At 30.8% G+C, this 18,898-nt stretch overlaps 3 protein-coding genes across 3 annotated transcripts in view; 1 reads left to right on the forward strand and 2 right to left on the reverse strand.

Annotated features, from left to right (window-relative positions):
- LOC118199333 (WD repeat-containing protein 11-like) overlaps positions 1-4,218 on the reverse strand; it is a 153,600-nt gene extending 149,382 nt beyond the window's left edge. Inside the window, exon 1 of the mRNA XM_035371166.2 lies at positions 3,748-4,218. Within this exon, the coding sequence (XP_035227057.1) occupies positions 3,748-3,869 (122 nt within the window). The 5' untranslated portion in view covers positions 3,870-4,218. The remainder of the gene's footprint in view (positions 1-3,747) is intronic.
- Positions 4,219-6,174: 1,956 nt separating this feature from the next.
- On the forward strand, positions 6,175-7,251 carry LOC118199335 (THAP domain-containing protein 11-like). The gene is made up of 2 exons (XM_085810241.1): positions 6,175-6,514; positions 6,971-7,251. Exons 1-2 carry the CDS (start codon positions 6,362-6,364, stop codon positions 7,175-7,177), a joined length of 360 nt encoding a protein of 119 aa, XP_085666367.1. The 5' UTR covers positions 6,175-6,361; the 3' UTR covers positions 7,178-7,251.
- A 9,456-nt stretch (positions 7,252-16,707) lies between these two features.
- LOC146998634 (THAP domain-containing protein 1-like) lies at positions 16,708-18,383 on the reverse strand. The gene is made up of 3 exons (XM_085810325.1): positions 18,162-18,383; positions 17,600-17,760; positions 16,708-17,311 (listed from the first exon to the last, which is right to left on the reverse strand). Exons 2-3 carry the CDS (start codon positions 17,750-17,752, stop codon positions 17,159-17,161), a joined length of 306 nt encoding a protein of 101 aa, XP_085666451.1. The 5' UTR covers positions 17,753-17,760; positions 18,162-18,383; the 3' UTR covers positions 16,708-17,158.
- Between the last annotated feature and the right edge of the window lie 515 nt (positions 18,384-18,898).

The raw sequence follows: 18,898 nt of genomic DNA on the forward strand, positions 1-18,898 counted from the left end.
CACTTTTAATATAACGAATAATTTTTCTGTTATTCATTGCGAGTAAGGTGGTGGAATCTACAAAAAATTAAAAAAGTTCTTTTGTTTTTTCCCCCCTGTTTTCCTATATCATATACAGTTGACTTTCCACTGCCATACTCCTCACATAATTTTGAAACAGATATACCTTTATCCATTTTTTTTTTTTTTTTTTTTTTTTTTTTTTTTCAGCAATTCCACTTTTTGTTCAATGGACATCGAAACATGCTTTTGCTTTGTAGATCCTGTTGTGGCTCCAGAATTAGAAACTCTATAATTACCACATCATAACTGAAAGTTCACCATAATTGAAAGTTCAAACCTTAATTTTCGTAAAATTGCTGTAATAATAAAAGCCTGCAAAAAATAATAAGCTGAATCAAATCAGAAAATTAAGTAACAGTGCAATCTGCTATATTAACTAAAATTCCTTTGGAATCAGTAAAATATAATTTTAGCCTAGCTTAATAGTGTCTGCTATACATTATTGGTTATATGTCATGAGACTGGCAACAAAAGACAAGTTCTTCTGGGAAATTCTGTCTTGCTTCTATGGCACACTACAAAAATTATGCCTGAATTGTATTGGTTTAGTTATTTATTTTACTTACGTCTATTTTTCGCAAATGCTTATCTGAGCCCTGAATAAATAAATTCCCACATATACTAAAGGCTTATATACTAAAGGGCCAGCGCTAGATATCTAACTGCCTGATGCAGGCTCTGCAGGTCCTAAATTCTGCTATTAGGTGCCTAAATTTTTGCTGCCTCTAAATTTTAGACCCCAGTGCTTTCCCTAAGTTCTAAAAATTTTTTGTTCTTGGTGCTTCTCTAAATTTAAAAAGAAAGAAAAAAAAAAAAAAAGTCTCTCATCAATTCTGCCACCCGGTGCAGCCATACGAGCTCTTGCATCGGTTCTGGGTTTATGTGAATAACAATCAGTTATTCTTAATTCAAATAGGACTATATGCAATCTTTTGGCCTCTGAGTATCATTAACAAAATCTATTTTTAACATATGAAAAGAAATTTTTTCTCGTCAACATTTCTTGGCGCATTTAATTATATCTGTAATCATTGCCAAGCATAATGTCAAGATACTCTTTGGAATTAAGTTACTAATATAAAAAAAAATTGTTTTGGCATCACTGCCTGAGTCATTACTGAAGTTGTCATCTGTTGATAAACATGTGGTGATGAAAGCAAAATATAATAAATAATGATTTGCCAGGTTGATATCAAGGATATAAAATATTAATAGGTGTAAAATCAGTGATGTCTCTATCTAGAATGTTTCAGTTTGAGATGTATGCCATCCAGATACGCAGCTATGGAACCAAATTATTGATCACAAAAATGTATTATTATTGTTTAATTATTTATTGTTTCTTCAATAACATGGTATTTATTTAGTGCTGAAGTGAAATTGAGAATGGGGACTCTCGCCATCTTTTATTATGGTTGTAAAAAAATCAAATGCGCATGTGCAAAGCATAAAAAAAATATTGGTGGATTTGAGGTCCGGATTTTAGATCCTTCCGGATATTGGACATCTGGATCTCAGACTTTGCACTATATACTGCTTCTCATAAGAAAAATTAGTAAAAAAGAATTAATGTGCATTATTTATTTAAAAAGACTACAGTATTTCCATTTAGTATACTGATAAGTGGGGTTTCTAAACCTTGCACAGACAACTTGTCCAAATTCATTGCAATATTTGTAGTATTTCGTTACAAATAATACAGATTCACATTTAATCTTTATGATATTTTGCATATAATTATGGGCTTCTGAGATTTATCTAACAATAAAGCTGAAATGTATTCATAAAAAAGTAAAAATCAGAGGTTTAAAGTTCTACTGAAAGTGTTAGACATGTTAAAAACTGCCAAACAGTGCTGCTCACTAAAGAATTCGATTGAACAATTTACATTATAGCAAAGCATCTAAAGCCTGTCTACTTGATGGAAGCAAAAGATATCAATTAGCACATGAATATTGAAAAATACATTAACTTTTAATAAGTTATCATTTAAATTAGATAATTTAAATTTGTTTATATATATATATATTATTACATTTGCAAGCAAAATAAGCTGATATTATCTTCCATTAATTTCCTTATAGAAAAAAAACAACGAGATCCAGATCACTCAGAAAATATTCCTCTTTTCTCAAGACTAAGCAAAATCCTCCGAGCAGCATGGGATTTTTGGTTTCTCGTGAAGATCCGTATTTAAACAGAATTTATTAGCTAAATTTATAAAATTACTTTTTTGGTCTCTATTTTCATAAACTTACATTCATTAAGATGACATTTACATTATTAAAGTAAGTAAGAGAGCAAAATATATTAAACTGTGTCAAGTGACAAAAAAACTCTCATGACCAGTCATGCTTCTCAGAGAGTTCATGAATAGCAAATTTAGTCTAAAAGAATTACTTTTCTTTAAGTATAAAAACAGGTGATTCCATCCCAAAAAAGAAATTATGAAAAAGCTATATACAGTCAAAAGTCGTTAATCCGGACTCGTCACGACTTCGGCGATTTCGCATTATCGATTTTTTCCGGATTATAGATCATAAGTTTAAATATGGCAAGATGGCATGCAAAAATTACAAAATTAAAAATATGAAATCGTAATTTATGAAATAAAGGACAATTATGATCTAAAGGGTATCAAAATTTACAAAAAGAAAAAGCTTAATATTTATTTGTTTACTTTATTAAACATTTCTTTCAATGTAAGTTGTTTAAGTTGCTTCGTTTTTTATGTGATAATACATTCTCTTTAATTCTATTAAACAGACTTAATTTCTTGTTTAGTTACAAAGTTCCGCTGCTCAAGTCCTACAATCGCTGTGTCGAGAATACCGACTAATTTGTCAATCAAAATTTTTTCGTTTTCAATAACCTCTGTGTCACTTTCTTCACTATCGAAAGCGAATTATAATGACGAGGAATTTGATTTAAATCATATCAAAGACGGAATACATCGAGATGAAGTACTACATTTAGTAAAGAATTAATAGCCAAATAAAATAAAAACATCTGCCCTGAAGATAAGGATAGTGCTGTTGCTCAAAAACTTATAAGTACCCAACTAAGCTGTGGCCAAAAGAAGAAGTGAAGAATCTCCCACTGCTTGGCACGTTTTTAAGAACTGCGCAAACTTGGTATCCATGTATACATGGATCTATTTTTACTTCAGGAAAAATCAGAGAACTGCACAAACTCAGCATTGTGACTTTGTCCTTGTCCCTTGACTTAGTCCATGTACACATCGATCTATTTTTCACTTAAAAAGTCAAAGAAAATTGACAAAAATCCAATTCTTATTAAAAGTGCCAAAAAAAAAAAAAAAAAAAAAAAAAACGGTACCATATAAGTGGGCGATTCTGCATTTCATCCATTTGTGCCTTCGCCATACTGCCATTTAAAACAACTGTGAAAGCACAAACTATCCTTTACTTTTTCACTAAACCTTTTAGAATAGTTGATCAAAAATAAAAGAAATGTTGTTCATCAAATTTCAAAATATCAGCTGTTGTAAATAATTAGATGCAAATTTTTGAGTAATGTGTGCTTTAATCTTTCGCATAATAATATTAAGTGTTTATGCAATACAAATATTATTTACATTAGAAATATCAGTTAGATTATTGTAATCGAAATTTCGTTAGAACAAAATTTCAAGTTGTACTCAGATATTTGATTTCAACATACCAATCGATGGCACCTTTATTTGCAGAGGAAAGGATTCCAGGAATAGTTCTAGGTGAAACTCTCTGAATCACGGGAGTAGTTTTCTCCTCCACTCCTTTTGAGGATTCAAAACTTAGGGACATTATCAAATTTGAGCTCAATGATTACCATAAATAAGTATCGAAAATTACCTTTAGAACATGCCACATTTATTTATTTTGTTGAATTTCGGCTACAGCTAGATACATCGAAGCAAATTTAACCTATCGCATTTACAATACCTACTATGTGTTAGATTTGTATTATCAACGGTGAAAATTATACTTTAATCGAATTTTAGCAGTCATATCAAAGAGTACTTTAATTTCATACAAAATGTAACAGAGCAAAACACCACTGTGATAAAATTTTAACCCCCAATATTACATCAGCCCGCCCGCAATACAGTAGTTTCAACTAGCTCCTAGCTAAAATGAAAACATCATTTTACCGCCAGATCACATGACAATAAACGTCAACAAATGACAGTATTTCCAGATTTCAAAAGGAAATAAATGCCTCTGAAATGAGAGGCATTGATTTAGGCATTTGTGAAGTTTAATGTGAAAAACTAGCATGAAAAATAGCTAATAACTTCATAGATTCATAGTAATACTATATCTATGATTCTTTCATATTATTAGTATATCTATGAATAACTTATGTGTGAAAAACTAAAGGGCAATTGATGGGAACTCTGACTGGCCAACATTTAACTTTACTTAGTTAACATAATATGGATTCAATATTTAGTTAAATGCTTAATTGAAATTTCCCTTGGAATCTGTAAAGGCATTACAGCTATTACAAATCATTCAAAATGTGCTGAAATGAAAAGCACAAATAAATGATTAAATTTAATACTTATTAGGGTCTTTTATCAGGAATTTTTTCAGAATCCAATTCCTTTTAATACAGGAATCTAAATCTAACATCTAAGTACATCATCGGAGGACAACTATAGCCAGAGCTAAGGCTACTAGCAAGGCCAACTAGATATCTAGTTGGCCTTGCTACTAGCCGGAGCTACTATAGTTAGCTCATTCTTCCTCAGCTGCTCTCCGAACAATATCTAAACCTTAAACTTCATCAAGTTTAAAGGACGAGAAATACTGTCTTATGTCAAACATGGTAATGTTTGATAAACTCATAAGAATGCTAAATGCGAATTGCAATAGTTCAAAATTTCAGATATTCATATATTTCCGGAGTTTTATGAGCAAAATGATGTTAGTTAAAGACATCGGGTTCTAGTCTGGACACCGATCGAGATTGATATCGGAAAACGAGTCGGGATTCTCTTTCCAGTCGACAGCAGAAGGGAGAGCGAGTCTGGCCAGTGCCTCCTAGATTATAAAGCCAATGGACAGGTTGTAGAAACAAGTGTGACGTCAAAGTTAGTAGGCCCACGTGATATTCTCGAGGTTTGGATTCTCAATTGGGAAGCCATTGCTTTGCGGTGTACATAGACTGGAATGTTAGCAGTCGTACTGTCGGGGAGAAGAAATACTTGGTAAGTTCGTATTTATTGAAATGTAACTTTATATTTTGTTCATTGAAATAAACGCTTCCTATTACTAATGTTGAATTAAATTAAGTATTAATTGCTTAATTATTAGTAACACACGTATACTTATTATGTTTATCTCCGTATTGATTAGCCATTATTATTATTATTAATCTTATTTCTGAATTTACTTAATATATTTTGTTTAAGTGCATCACCGAAGTTTTAATTTTATGTGTGCAGTATCTAATGTTACGTATTTTCTTTTATAAAAGTTTTTTTTATTATTTCATTACTGTTTTACGAATTTTTAACCTAATCATTTATACAAAGCTTAACAGTTTTTAAAAATGTAATTGAAAGTAAACCTATACAATAAATCTAGTTAAATTAATAATTACGTATATCAGTTAACAAACGTATGTACGCTAATATGTGAGTGTGTAGAATAAATATAATAGCTAATATGTGAGTGAAATTGTATAATGAGTGTAAGTCTAAGTGAGAATGGCAAACTTTTAAAGTTATGTGATCAAAGCGTTCAGTATTTGAAGAACAGTCTAGTAAAAACGTTTGTTTTATTGTGAGTTTAATTATGTATTAACTTATCACTATTGAAAGATGTATTTTATGTGGTTTCTAAATTTATACTGTGTATTTGCATACAATGTATTTAAATATTAAAGCAGTAAATTCATCTTAACATTCCATAAATAGTGTTTAGTTTACCAAACAAAGTCTTTCTTCAGATTTCACATATATATTTTACTGTTCAATATTCTAAACATGATTCGCCTGAAGTTTGATATTATTTTCATTTGACTGTTTCAGCATGTTTTAAATATCAAAATTATCATCATTGATGCAAGAAATAATTTCAGTATAATAATAGATATCTTAATAGAAGCTTAGGTGTTCTTCAGATACGAATTTCTTGAAGTCTCATTTATTCAAATGTTTGAATGACATTTGAAATTCTCCACCGTTGGTTTATGGTGTATCGAATTTCAATGTATAATTATGCAAATTTAAATTGTTATAACATTTAGTATTTATATAACTGATTTTTGTACTGTTTTTACAGAAAATATGCCATTTAAATGCTGTGTAACTGGTTGTCGGGGAAATTATAAAGGTACTGAAAAGGTGCATACATTTTCCTTTTCCAAAAATGATGCTCTTAGAGAGAGGTGGCTAAGAAATATACCTAGGAAGGACTTCTCAGCAACTCCATATTCTCGGGTAAGTGTAATCCTAATTAATTTATTAAGATTCAATAAATTGTTGGTAGAATATTCTTAGTCTGCTATGGAAACTTTCTGCAAGCTAAAATTTTTACCTCCCGCCAACATGTATAAATAGGTTTCAGTATATAGTTTTCTATTTGATGAATCAACAAATTACATTTAATTTACAAACAATCCAGGGCTAATGATACTTCGAAGCTCGTTGCTGTATAAGCCATAGAATAGGCAGGAGGTCGTATGCTGTCATGATCAGATTTTTTATATGTAGTGTTAACTGATCCTTAAATATTTGAAAAAAAATTTAATTTGCATATATGCATTTAAAATTTAACCTGCCCAAAGCATTGCCAAAGCTTGAATGTTTTTATTTATAAGGAAAGTGATTCAATCTTGCTTTACAGTTGGTTGTTTTAAGAAGTTAGTTACATGATGTCTTCCTTTTACTTAATAGGTGTGCCATAAACATTTTCAACCTGATGACCTCATCTGGGAAACATCAGCTTTCGATGAAAAAAATGGGAAAATCATTAAAGCTTCACGGCAGAGACCAAAACTAAGAGAAGGCGCTTTTCCTAGCATATTTGATGGCTGTCCATCGTATTTATCTTCACAAGCTGGTAGTTCGAGAAAAAGTCCGAATGAGAAAAAAATGGAATGAGAAGCAAACCTCATGATGAAAGCTATTGCTCATAGTAAATTATCAGCTGCTGAGTATTATAAATCGAGGACATTTTCAGATTTTAATGAACTTTTAACCTGTTGTATGCAATGTAAATTTTCTACATTTTGGAACGTTGTGCACAAAGACAATATCTTGATGTTTTTGAATTTAAAATGCACTGATGGATGTGTAAAATTGCTTTATGCAGTCCACATTACTGCAGATCTTTTATTATATGTATCGTTTCAAAATAAGTTATTGACTCATATCAGTAGTAAGTATAATGAATTACCTATAAAAGTAAGTAATATTAATGAAATTCATGAAATACTTGATCATATTGAAATGTTAGAAACTAAAGACTTAATGAATTCGATTGAAATTATAATCAACCTGATCTAGGAGGCACTGGTCTGGCCCCCTTCAAATTCCGTCGGCGGAAAGTGAAGTGGAAATTCCGTGCGGAAGTGACGTTTATTGCATAGCAACCAGTCTATCTCACTTCTACATTGCTCCAGACCAACACCGACTCTACTACAAGCCAGATGGCGGTTTTGTGACGTCACAAATTGTGGTCATCGGGGATTTGATGCGTCGTCCGTTGTAACGAACGAAGCGTGCTTGTTGCTATCGCTATTTTAAAGTGTCCTTTTGTTGACATATTTGTTGGTCGATTCCGACTTAATTTTGACAAATATGGGTGGATGTGTTGCATCAAATTGTTCCAATCATTCAAAAAATAAGTTTAGGACGTTTCGCCAAAAATGAAGAAAATGGATAATTAATTCTCGTCAAAATCAATGGATTCCGGTCTCAAAAGCATGTTTTTGAGGTAAGTTCAGCATCGAATTTTCTCATAGAATGTTAGAATAAATTACTCTTCGTATTTCTTTAAAACGTGCATTTTCGTTTAACTATCATTTATTAATGATCAAATGATTTTATAAATACAAAATAAACTGCGGAATGTGTGTGTTTGTGCAGTAAATTATAGCCGATACTGTTTGTGATGTTTCTTTTATTATCGTTTGTAAAATTGTACACTACATTTCATGTAAATTTTGTGCTTGGTTAGAAATGTGATATGACTTTTCGTGTTTCAATTTTACTCTACGATTGGTAATTTAACGTCGCATGCTATATTTTGATGTATTGTCACCAAAACTGTTGGTTTGCACCTTTGTTAAAAATTGGATACATAGTTATGATCTAAATTATAAATTATTTAGGTTTTTCGTTATATTAAGATAAATAAATTGTGTATTTGTCTAGGCATTTTGAAGAAGTATTAATTTAAATATTCTATGCATCATTTTGATCCTATTATCATGCTTTTATGTTATAGTAAACCTTCATGTTGTATTTCTAACTATAGTTACTTTAAATTTATTTTCAATGTGTGAACAGGAAATATGTTTTAATTAGCAGTATTAATTAATTAATTTTGCAAATTTAGGGGGGATTTAAAAGTCCTGAAATTTTTAAATTATGCTTTCTATGTGAAAAAATAATTCAAAATTTTCAAGACAAAATAATATGTGGAAATATAACTATGGACGAAGAATTTATAAATATGCAAAATCAGATGAGGTAAATATTCCCTCCTGTTACAATATCAAAACAAAGATCATAAAATGTTTGACTGTACATGGAATTTTTTTTTTTTTTTTTTTTTTTTTTTTTTTCAAGAGGCTTATTCAGAATAAAAAGCAGCATGAGAAAAGTTTTGAAGCTCCTGCTTTTAAAAGGAAGAAACTAAATTAGAATCTGAATCGACAGTTTAAGAAGTTTTTACTGTTCAGTTCTGTCTGTGAAAAAGTACATTAGTTATTGCTGAAAAATTGTTGCTTATCTCTTAGAACAATAGTTATACCCACGAGTAGCTGAATGGTTAAGGTTACTAAATGCTAAGAGTACATTTTCTGTTCTTTTTCTGAACATGCTGTCTGCATGGTTTTTTTTTTTTTTTTTTTTTTTTTTTTTTTAAGTTTTTTTTGCGTATAAAGTGAATACAAGCCAGTTCTCATTAGAAAGTCCTTCACCATGAGCAGATAGCACTTTTGAGCTTTGTGATAGTCAACTAACCAAACTGTTATTAATGTTAGATAATAAGCTTAACATTGGTGAATATCTTTCTCGTAAATTTGACATGCAATATCTCTTGGTCTGCTAAATCAAATTTACTTTTGTGTGACCTTAAATCAGAGGCACCAATCGTGAATCTGTTTTGGCGTGTTTTAAGAATTATAAATGAAAAATTTATTGCTACTGCGAAAGAATGCTCAACTAATGTTTACCTTACTAATCAATTCTTATAGTATTGTAATGGCTTGCTCTGTTGCAAATTATTCGCTAACCAGAAACTTTCAGTACTGCATTTCCTTTGTGTTTTTGTTTAGGCCCTTTCAGTTATAATTCTTATAATCAGAGGGATAATAAAAGTATTTAATTATTTTATATTTAAGAAATAATTAAGTTTTTTTATTTATGGTAATATTTTGCACAGATTATAAAGTAAACATTTCACAAAAGAGAGCATATATTTTCGGGAATATTGTTTAAAGTAAAAATGATATCAGTTTTTAAACATATATATATATTAAGAAAATAAAACCAGGCTCTAGTGTAGAATTGGGTGCCCCTTTGATTAGCGACATTTTTTTTTTTATTTTGGCAATGAAATCTTGCTTCAGGTTACCGTGATAGTTTTAACTTTATTTTAGCTTCCTTATTTAAATGAAAATAGATTGATGTGTACATGGACAAATTTAAGGCAGTGCACAATGCCTAGTTTGTGCAATTCTAGGATACTTTTTTAAGTGAAAACATATCGATGTGTACATGGACACAGAGTTCGTGCAATTCTTTTTTTTCCTTTTACTTATTACATGCTCCGCCTTTAGGCACTACAGGAAAAGGAGGAATGCCCCGTGGAGGTCTTGCTAAAATCCTAGTATACGGTGCAGCCTTGGTGCAATTTTGAAAATTATCGCCAACATCAAAATGACCTGTTTAACTACTCATCGTATATGTCCCGTTTACTGCTCATCATAAAGTGGGCAAAAGTAGCCAAATCCCTTGTGCACCAAATACTAGGATTAAACTTTTAAAATCCTAGTATACGGTGCAGCCTTCGTGCGATTTTGAAACTTATCGCCATCACCAAAAATGACCCAAACAACGTCTATGTATATACTATGTATAACTATATATATTCTTTGAATGACGCGTTTACTACTCATCATATATGTCCCGTTTTTACTGCTCATCATAAAGTCGCCAAAAGTAGCCAAATCCTGTGTGCACCGGATACTAGAATTAAACCGAGGTCTTTTTAAGGTAAACTGGCTCATATCCAAGTTACACATGGGGAAAGCCACGAAAACGCCCATGCAGCCAGCCCATTTGCCAGGATTCGAACCCTAGACCGAACTACCAGTGTTCAGCGGCTTTTACCGCTTGCCCACTGGTGGGCTTGTGCGATTCTTTGACTTCTTATTTTGGTTTTGTATAGCGGCCATTTTGAAATTGTGCCTTCCTGACGCCAATCTTGGTGTCAAAAAAGAATCGCCAAAATACAAGGGACACCCAATTGTAAACTTTTACCTAAAATCACTACTCATCATGACACCAAATTTTTTAAAATGAATTTAGACCAGTAAAATATTCAAGACTATGCAAATTGTAAACAAAAACCAAAGCACATATAAAGAATTCTTTATTTGCAGTCTTAATGTGACATGTCAGAACACATTTCATATTTCACATTTTATTTATTCATTAAAAATTATTATGCATTCAAGTTTGTTTTCATTTTAAACTTAGTTTTGAAAAGGCATAATAAATTATTTTCCAGAATATAATATCTGTTGTAATGTCCATAGATGGATTTATATTAAAATATAAAATTTTATTTGTTAGAAAATAATACAAATTTTCATAAATTCAACTGCTAAAGAAAAATACACAACAGTACTTTTATAACAAATTTTATTACAGCATCTTTACACATATCATTATAACTGAAATCCGACACAATTTATTCTGCGTTGACACAAAAGAAATACAATGCAAGAATATAAAACTCTATCATTATAAGAAATGAACATTCGTAATATGAATCATTTGTTATCTTCATAATAAATGGTTTTCTCTCCTTTTAATGCAATATTCAGGTATAGAATCCAGTACAGTTCTGTTATGGGGAAGCCATCGGCAAATTTTTTGCTAAACTCGCCAAGAGACTGGTTCATATGAAGTCGCCAATGTTTACTTCTAAAGTCATTAGAATGTTAAGTTTTTTAAGAAAATGTAAAAGAATGTCTTTTCAAAATTGGCAATGAGAATGCAAATTCCAAAGACGTAATGGTCACTTGTATTTCAATCAACAGGCCTTCAACACAAGTTTCCCATATTCTATTATAAAATCTCTGGTTTCAATGATAAATGTAAGAGAATACATGTCAATATAGAATAATGACAATACACAAATGGCATTTTAGGGAAAAAAAAAAGTTTGCTTATTATCAATAATTAAATTTACAGTTATATGAAATAAAATAAACATACCCATTAAATGCATCACAAGGTAATTTGTTTAAGAAATATTTTTCCATTCTTATGATACTCAGTTTCATAATATCCACAATTATCTGGGACATTTTTTTACTTCTTCAGCACATGAAGCTCTTTCAATAATCAAAGACCTTTCCATCTATTTTATAATACTGACGATTTGTTACACAAGACACCACATTGATAAGCTCAAATGTATATTACCAAATGAATAGTTTTTGTTGAAAATAAGGAGGATGAATTATTCCAATACTTATATTTGGAATTAAATCATGCACACAATCAAGTTCTAGATATTCCTTTGTTGATCATTTTCTTTATCATTCAGGACTGATCGATATTCTTGAACAGAGTGGTGTGACAATGGATATTGCACATAAATTAACACATTGACTTATAAATTAATATTATAATATATTTATAGAGCTTGGGTCAAAATTATTATTATGAAATATAATTATTGCTGTATGTCTCTTTTTCTTTTTAATAAACAACAAGGTGTTAGCCGAGGTTTCCAAGCCTCGTTACCAAAGTGTACGTGGTAGAGCCTTATCATGTCAGGAAAAGTGCAATGACAGAAAAGGATACTGGACGTCCCTTGCAGTCACACTTCATCATTCTTTATTTAATTATTTCAATAACTTTTCAAACTTTTAGTCTGTACTTATTTTTCATGTTCCAAAACGAAAAGTCCCTAGGCCATTTCCAAGTCGTTTTCCAATAGAAGCAGTCCGGCTAATTCTATCTTTGGATTTCTTAACAGTGAGATTTTTTATGGGGTGGGGTAGTTAGCCCCACACCCAACCCCCAACCTGGAGGACCAGTTCCCTGATATAATCCCCAGGGGCAGGGTGCCCGGCTATACCCCCAGACGCTGGGTACCCATTTTAGTTGCCTTTTACGACATGTATGAGCTACATTGGGACTATTCTTTCACACCCGGTCACCACACGGGTATATTAGTAGATTGATTTGTGCTTAATCACTGTGAATAATGTGAAGAGCAAATATTACTTGAGCTGAACATGTAGTACTATCCAGAAAGAGTCCATACAATTATTGCATAAATAGAAATATTAGAGTTAGATTGTGCAGAAAGAAGACATTATGGAATTTGTCTTTTTTCTACACTACTACACTATGCCATGTAATATGTTCTTTCTACACTACTACACTATGACATGTAATTGCAGGATACAAAATCTTAAATAATGATGAACATTTTAAGAAACAAAATTGAAATACAAAATAGAAACTTGGGAACTTGAGAAGTAACTGAGTATAAAGAAAATTTTAAATATAAAATCTTCAGTAATGCCAAAAACTTGGTTAAATAACTAAATAAGCAAAGAATAATATCTACAAGTCCAGAATAAATTATGATATTTAGCATTTAAATGTATAATAAATATGCTTCTTAAATCTCAGCTGCTCAGCAACGATGACACGTAGATATTTAGCAAAGGCGCTTGTAAATACAATATAGAAATTTCAGGACCTTGAGAAGTAACTTAGTATAAAGCAAATTAAAAATTATATAAAATCTTGAGTAATATTAAAAACTTGGTTAAATAAGCAAAGAATAATATATACAAGTCCAAAATAAATTTTGGCATAAAGCAATTTAAATGTATAACAAACATGCTTCTTAAATCTCAGCTGCTCACCAAAGATGACACGTAGATATTTAGCAAAGATGCAGTTTGAGAGAACTTTAAAAATTACTTTTAAAGACAGCATCAATGTTACTTTGCAAGTGTCTGAAGTTTTCTTTTTTTTTTCTTTATTGGACTTAATATCATCATTTTTCCTATTGCAAAGATTCTTGAGCATGATATTTGTTGATATCCAAAGTATCAGTTTGCTTATACTTTCACTTGTATGACCATTATCACAAATAATATCATCAAAGAGCATTTCTTTTAATTCTAAAATTTTAAAAGTCAAATTTGCAACAATTTTCCTCTGATTTTGTTCCAACAAAAAATCTTCATATTCTTCACTACACAGCTTATTTACAATTAAATAATTATACATAATTATATTTACAATAAATGGTTTTCGCCACCTGAGTCCACCACGATCAAGATTCTTTATAAGATCATACGTTTGATCATGATTAACTGTGGAATTTATTGTAATGTTTTGTTTGCAGGTACAGCATTTTACTTTCTTTAAAACTGCATGACAACAGTAACCACCCAAATAAGTCAGAACTGGTAGATGGCTACTAATGCCCTTCACATCACTCTCCGTAATATTTAATGATGGGTAATATACTTTATTATCTAATTCTATAATATCATGAAGATTATCATCATATTCAAATGATGTTAAAGGGACAGTATTATTTTTAATAATCAATTCTAACTTAATACTTGTTTGTATTCTTAATTTTTTTCACATTCTAATAACTGTCTCATTGAAATATGATACTGAGAACCAGAAAGTTGTCTGTATTTACCAAACCGGGCTTCAAGAGCATCAGTCTGAATTTTTCCTGGAAGTATATATTTCATTCCAAGCTCTTCAACACAATATCTAGTCAACTCCAGTATACCATAAGTAGTTTGTTTGAGAGCTGCATGAGTTTCTTTTGTAAGCATGCCTGTTGAACATTTCATTGATTCCCATGCATCTAACCAGTTAAGAAACTGATTGAGGAAAATAACTTTTGGATCAGAATCATCTGCTGTTAATGGCTTCATAAATTCACTCTTTTGATGTATACCTTTAAACATAGTTTTAACATTCATAATATCCCACCATTTGCATATTATGGATATAAACTCAGATGTATCTGAATAGTGTGGTATTTCATGCAAAGGACCCAAATGAATCAGACCTTCAATAGTAAATTTATTGAAAATCTTAAGAACCAGTTTAATGTTTTGTTTCTCTAAATTAGAAGGTGAAAGACTTTTTAGAGTTAAACCATTAGAAAATGTAATCAGTTGGTCATTTTCAATTTCATGTAGCTTTCTCAAAGACATAAACGAAGCAGTTTTGAAGTGCTTCTTTGAAAGATCTTCAATATTTGGAAAAAACATACATGTACCAGGATTTTTCTGGTTCAGCCAATTGTTCCTTATATTTTTAAATAAATGAACTGCATCTATTATGTAGAAAAGAGGCCTATTCCCATTCATTGGATGTTTGTAATCAAATGAAGGTTGATCTTTACAATATGGTAACTGGTAGTTTGGCGACATTTTGGAGGCGATAAATGTTACTACCTGGGACTTTGGTAATAATGTGAGCAGTACTCAGTTCCGATTACGCATTATTTTGTGTGAGGGAAATGAGAGATCATGGGATATGTCATGTGATATTAATGGACGAATTACGGTTCTTTAATCGGAAAAGGGGGGAAATCGGGAAAAAATCTGGAAATTTTGTATTTGGCTTTATACTGTGTTGTGTGAAACAGTGTTCGTGAATTTTTGGATCCCATGGCCGTAACTAAAGTGAATTCGAAATGGGTATTTATGTATGTATTAATTTAATGTATGTGCTCATTTATATTTTAAGTAGTGTTTTTGAATTTAATTATATTTTAATTAAATGATAGTTATTTTGTGAATTTTATGTTTGTAGGAATTTGGTATACATTTTAGTTGAAGTAAACGTGCATGGAAATAATTTAAATATCTGACACTAAGTATTTGTAATGGTTGCGGTATGAATTCGTTGGTGACGTGTATAATGTAATAGATGATTCAGAGGTAAAAGTTTTTGGATATTTTATTTATTTTATATGTGGAAATGTTCATATTTGGAAAGGGTAAATACTTTTTCGCGATCAGGTAATTTCATATATGTTCTTTTTATACCGGGTTTTTAAGATTGAGAAAATTGTCATGTATTTTCGTGAAATTTTTCTAATTTATGAGAAAAAAGCAGTGTACATTGATATAGTGAAGAGTGTGCGCAATGCCATTTTTGTGCAATTCTGGGATGTTTTTTTAAGTAAAAATAAGTCGGCGTGTACATGGTTTATGTGTATGTGTTATTTTGAAAAACGCGTAAGGAGTATGGTATTGTGCACTTTTTCCCAATTTTGCAGTGAATATTTGGCATGATTAAGCAGTTTTGTTTGATAAAATTTCTAGCATAAGTGTAATTCGGCTAGTAGATTGTTGGAAGAAGTGTTCAGTAGATAAAAAGAAAAGAAACATGTCTTTACTTCGTAAAGACAAAATGGCGGCGGGGAAAAAAAATAGAGGGTTGCTGTAGGAGAGTTGGTTGCCAAATTTTCGCCAAAAAATCGCCAAGTTACCATAATGTAAAGATCAACCCAAATGAATTACGTGGTGGATTTGAAAACAAACTCATGGCTTTTCTATTTATTGCATTGTTGTCTGTAATAACACAAATAACAATAATTCCCATATTTTCAAGACCTCTAATCACTTTTTTAATTACATAATGTAATGTTTCAAAATTTATTGTGTTAACAGGCATAATATGTACTACCTCTTTGAATGAAGATTCCAAACTGGATATCATAAAAGCAAATGCACTGGTTGCCGGACTGGAAGAATCAAATGCAGCGCCAACGACAGAGCCTCCTTTGTAATCAAAATATGGCTGAACATAAATTTCATCTACCAAAAGAATCACTTTTCTTTCTCGATCCTCAAGGAAAGTTACACAATTTTTTATATATTTTAAAAAATTTTCATCAATAGTTTCATTACATGGTGACAACACTAAATTGCTACAAATTTTTTTTAAAGTCGAAGGATGAGGCATAATAATACTGCTACTATCCCTTAAAAATTTATATGCATGTGGTGATATAGTATTTAACAAGCATGCTAACACTAGTACATCAGGATTGTATCTAAAATTATTTTTAGGGCAAAGTAAAAGATTCATCTGGTCTTGCAAAAATTTAATAATGCTCTCATTTTTGTCGTTAAAAATAGTTTGCAGTAATTCATTAATTATATCAATTGTTATGGTTAATTTTGAATTTAACTTTTTGGTTTGAAGATTAGCCAATTTATCTAAAACAGTCCTAATTTCATTAAAATTTGTAACTTTATGTGGGAATGTGTAGGGAGATAATTGCATAATAGATTTTTCTTTAATAAATACAGACATTTCTTGATTGTCATTCACAACTACAGAATAATCAATTGATGGCCCAGGACTAAAAACAATATGAATAAAGCAAACAGTTGAGGTATCTGGAACTGTGTATACATGCCAAAATGCTGATATTCCATAGCAATCAATACATGACAAAATATCATTAGAACAATTAATTTTCAAATCATTATTATACATTTCATATTCTTTAAGGCTTTCACGCAATGCTTTCTGTAAATTATGGCACTCGCAGGCAGTTTTTTTTGCATCAGGATCTTCTCGTACAATGGTGCTACTTTTTGAACTCTATACAGATGGATAGTCCTTAAATATTGATGGCACTGTATTTTCTTTTAATCTACGCACCAGAAGTGGAGCAGAAATTAAAATTCCATTCTTAGAATCAAATGCTGAAGCTTCAACTTTAAAATCACTTTCCTTGAAATGCAATTCACAAACCTTTAGAGAAAATTTAAAAAAAAAAAAAAAAAAAAAAAAAAAAAAAAAACATTATGTTAATAGTAATAGTTTAAAAATCAGACGGTTCATTCTGAGCATTTGTAGTAAAGAATATTCATTTCACAGATAGAACAAGAGAATATTTGCAGTGATTAAAGCTTTATTTCAATCCTCTATTTCTGTATATCCTGGTTTATGTAACAAAATATTATCAGTTAAAAATTTCTGAATGAACCCTTATATGTAATTAGAATCTACAGTATTAATTAATAACTCTACTTTACTTACCTTTGAAGTCTTTTTGGGTGAAAAGTCTTTCCGTTGGATTGCAGAAAGCCACTCTCTCTTCAAATCTTCATTTTTAGGAAAGGAGAATACAGACACTTTTGGTCCTGTTGGGTAGTTTCCCTTACATAATGGTACACAGCATCTACCCGGCATTTTAATAACTGAAATGTTTTTATTTAATTTAATATATAAAAGGGAGTAAATAGTTATGTATAAAATATAAATTAATTATTTCTAAATATAAAAGGGAGTAAATAGTTATAGTGTATAGCTAATGGCATGTAAAATTTTAAGAATAAGCTGTGTTAGCTTATATTATAACATCAAATTTATACAGGTCCATAAAAAAATGTTTTATTCTGAAACAGATCAGGTAATATAATTATGCAAAGCCCGTTTATTCTACGATGGGCTGACACAACATTATTCAAAAAGAAATTATACATAGCACAGCAGCCTTGTCTCTACCAGAAATAACACATGTATACTAGAACATACGCCTAAAAACGTTGATATAATTAGAAAAATATAACTTTACAGAAGTAAAGTAATGTATTCTTACCTCTCTAAAATACATCCAACCTTAAAACCATAAAAAAATCAAAGTATTCTGCTTCAGCGTTCGCACAACGTAAGAAGCTTCAGCAATCAGCAAAGAGCCACTGCATGTGTTCCGAAGTTTATTATGACCAGAAGTCGTGACGTCACACGAATTTTCGAACCGCGCGCTTAGGCTTGAAGTAGAGTCGGTGTTGGTACGATGCGGTTTGTTCGAGTACGAATGATGCGGTTTCTATGCGAATACGAATGATGCGGTTGCTGTTCGAATACGAATGATACGGTTGCGTCACAATGCGCTCATATTTTTCATAGATAATTTTGAATTTTTTTGGGAATCGGGCAAACTCTTGTTTACATTATGTGTTTTAGTTGAAATACTATTTAGTTGTTGATATTTAAGAAAATGAGCAATTTTGATAGCGTGAAGCGTTATTTTGTATTTGCTTTTTACTATTGCTATTTATGTTTGTAATTTGAAAATTTAGATGATTCATCTTTTTTTTTTTTTTTTTTTTTTCCCCTTAAGCGTGCCATAGTCAGATTTTATTGATTTGAAATATTTATATACTGCACTTAGGTATTGTTTATATAAGAATATGTAGCTTAATATAGGTTCTTTACTTCCTTGTATCAAATAAAATGGTAGTAATTATTGTAATCGAGAAACTTTTGGGTATGATATTTTAACGGAAATATCCGTTTTTGACGATTACGGAATCTATGTGAATTATTTTTTGG

The sequence above is a fragment of the Stegodyphus dumicola genome, chromosome 2 (assembly GCF_044657685.1).
Source record: "Stegodyphus dumicola isolate Sdum_Otavi_A_Nest chromosome 2, ASM4465768v1".
Taxonomy (NCBI): Eukaryota; Metazoa; Arthropoda; class Arachnida; order Araneae; family Eresidae; genus Stegodyphus; species Stegodyphus dumicola.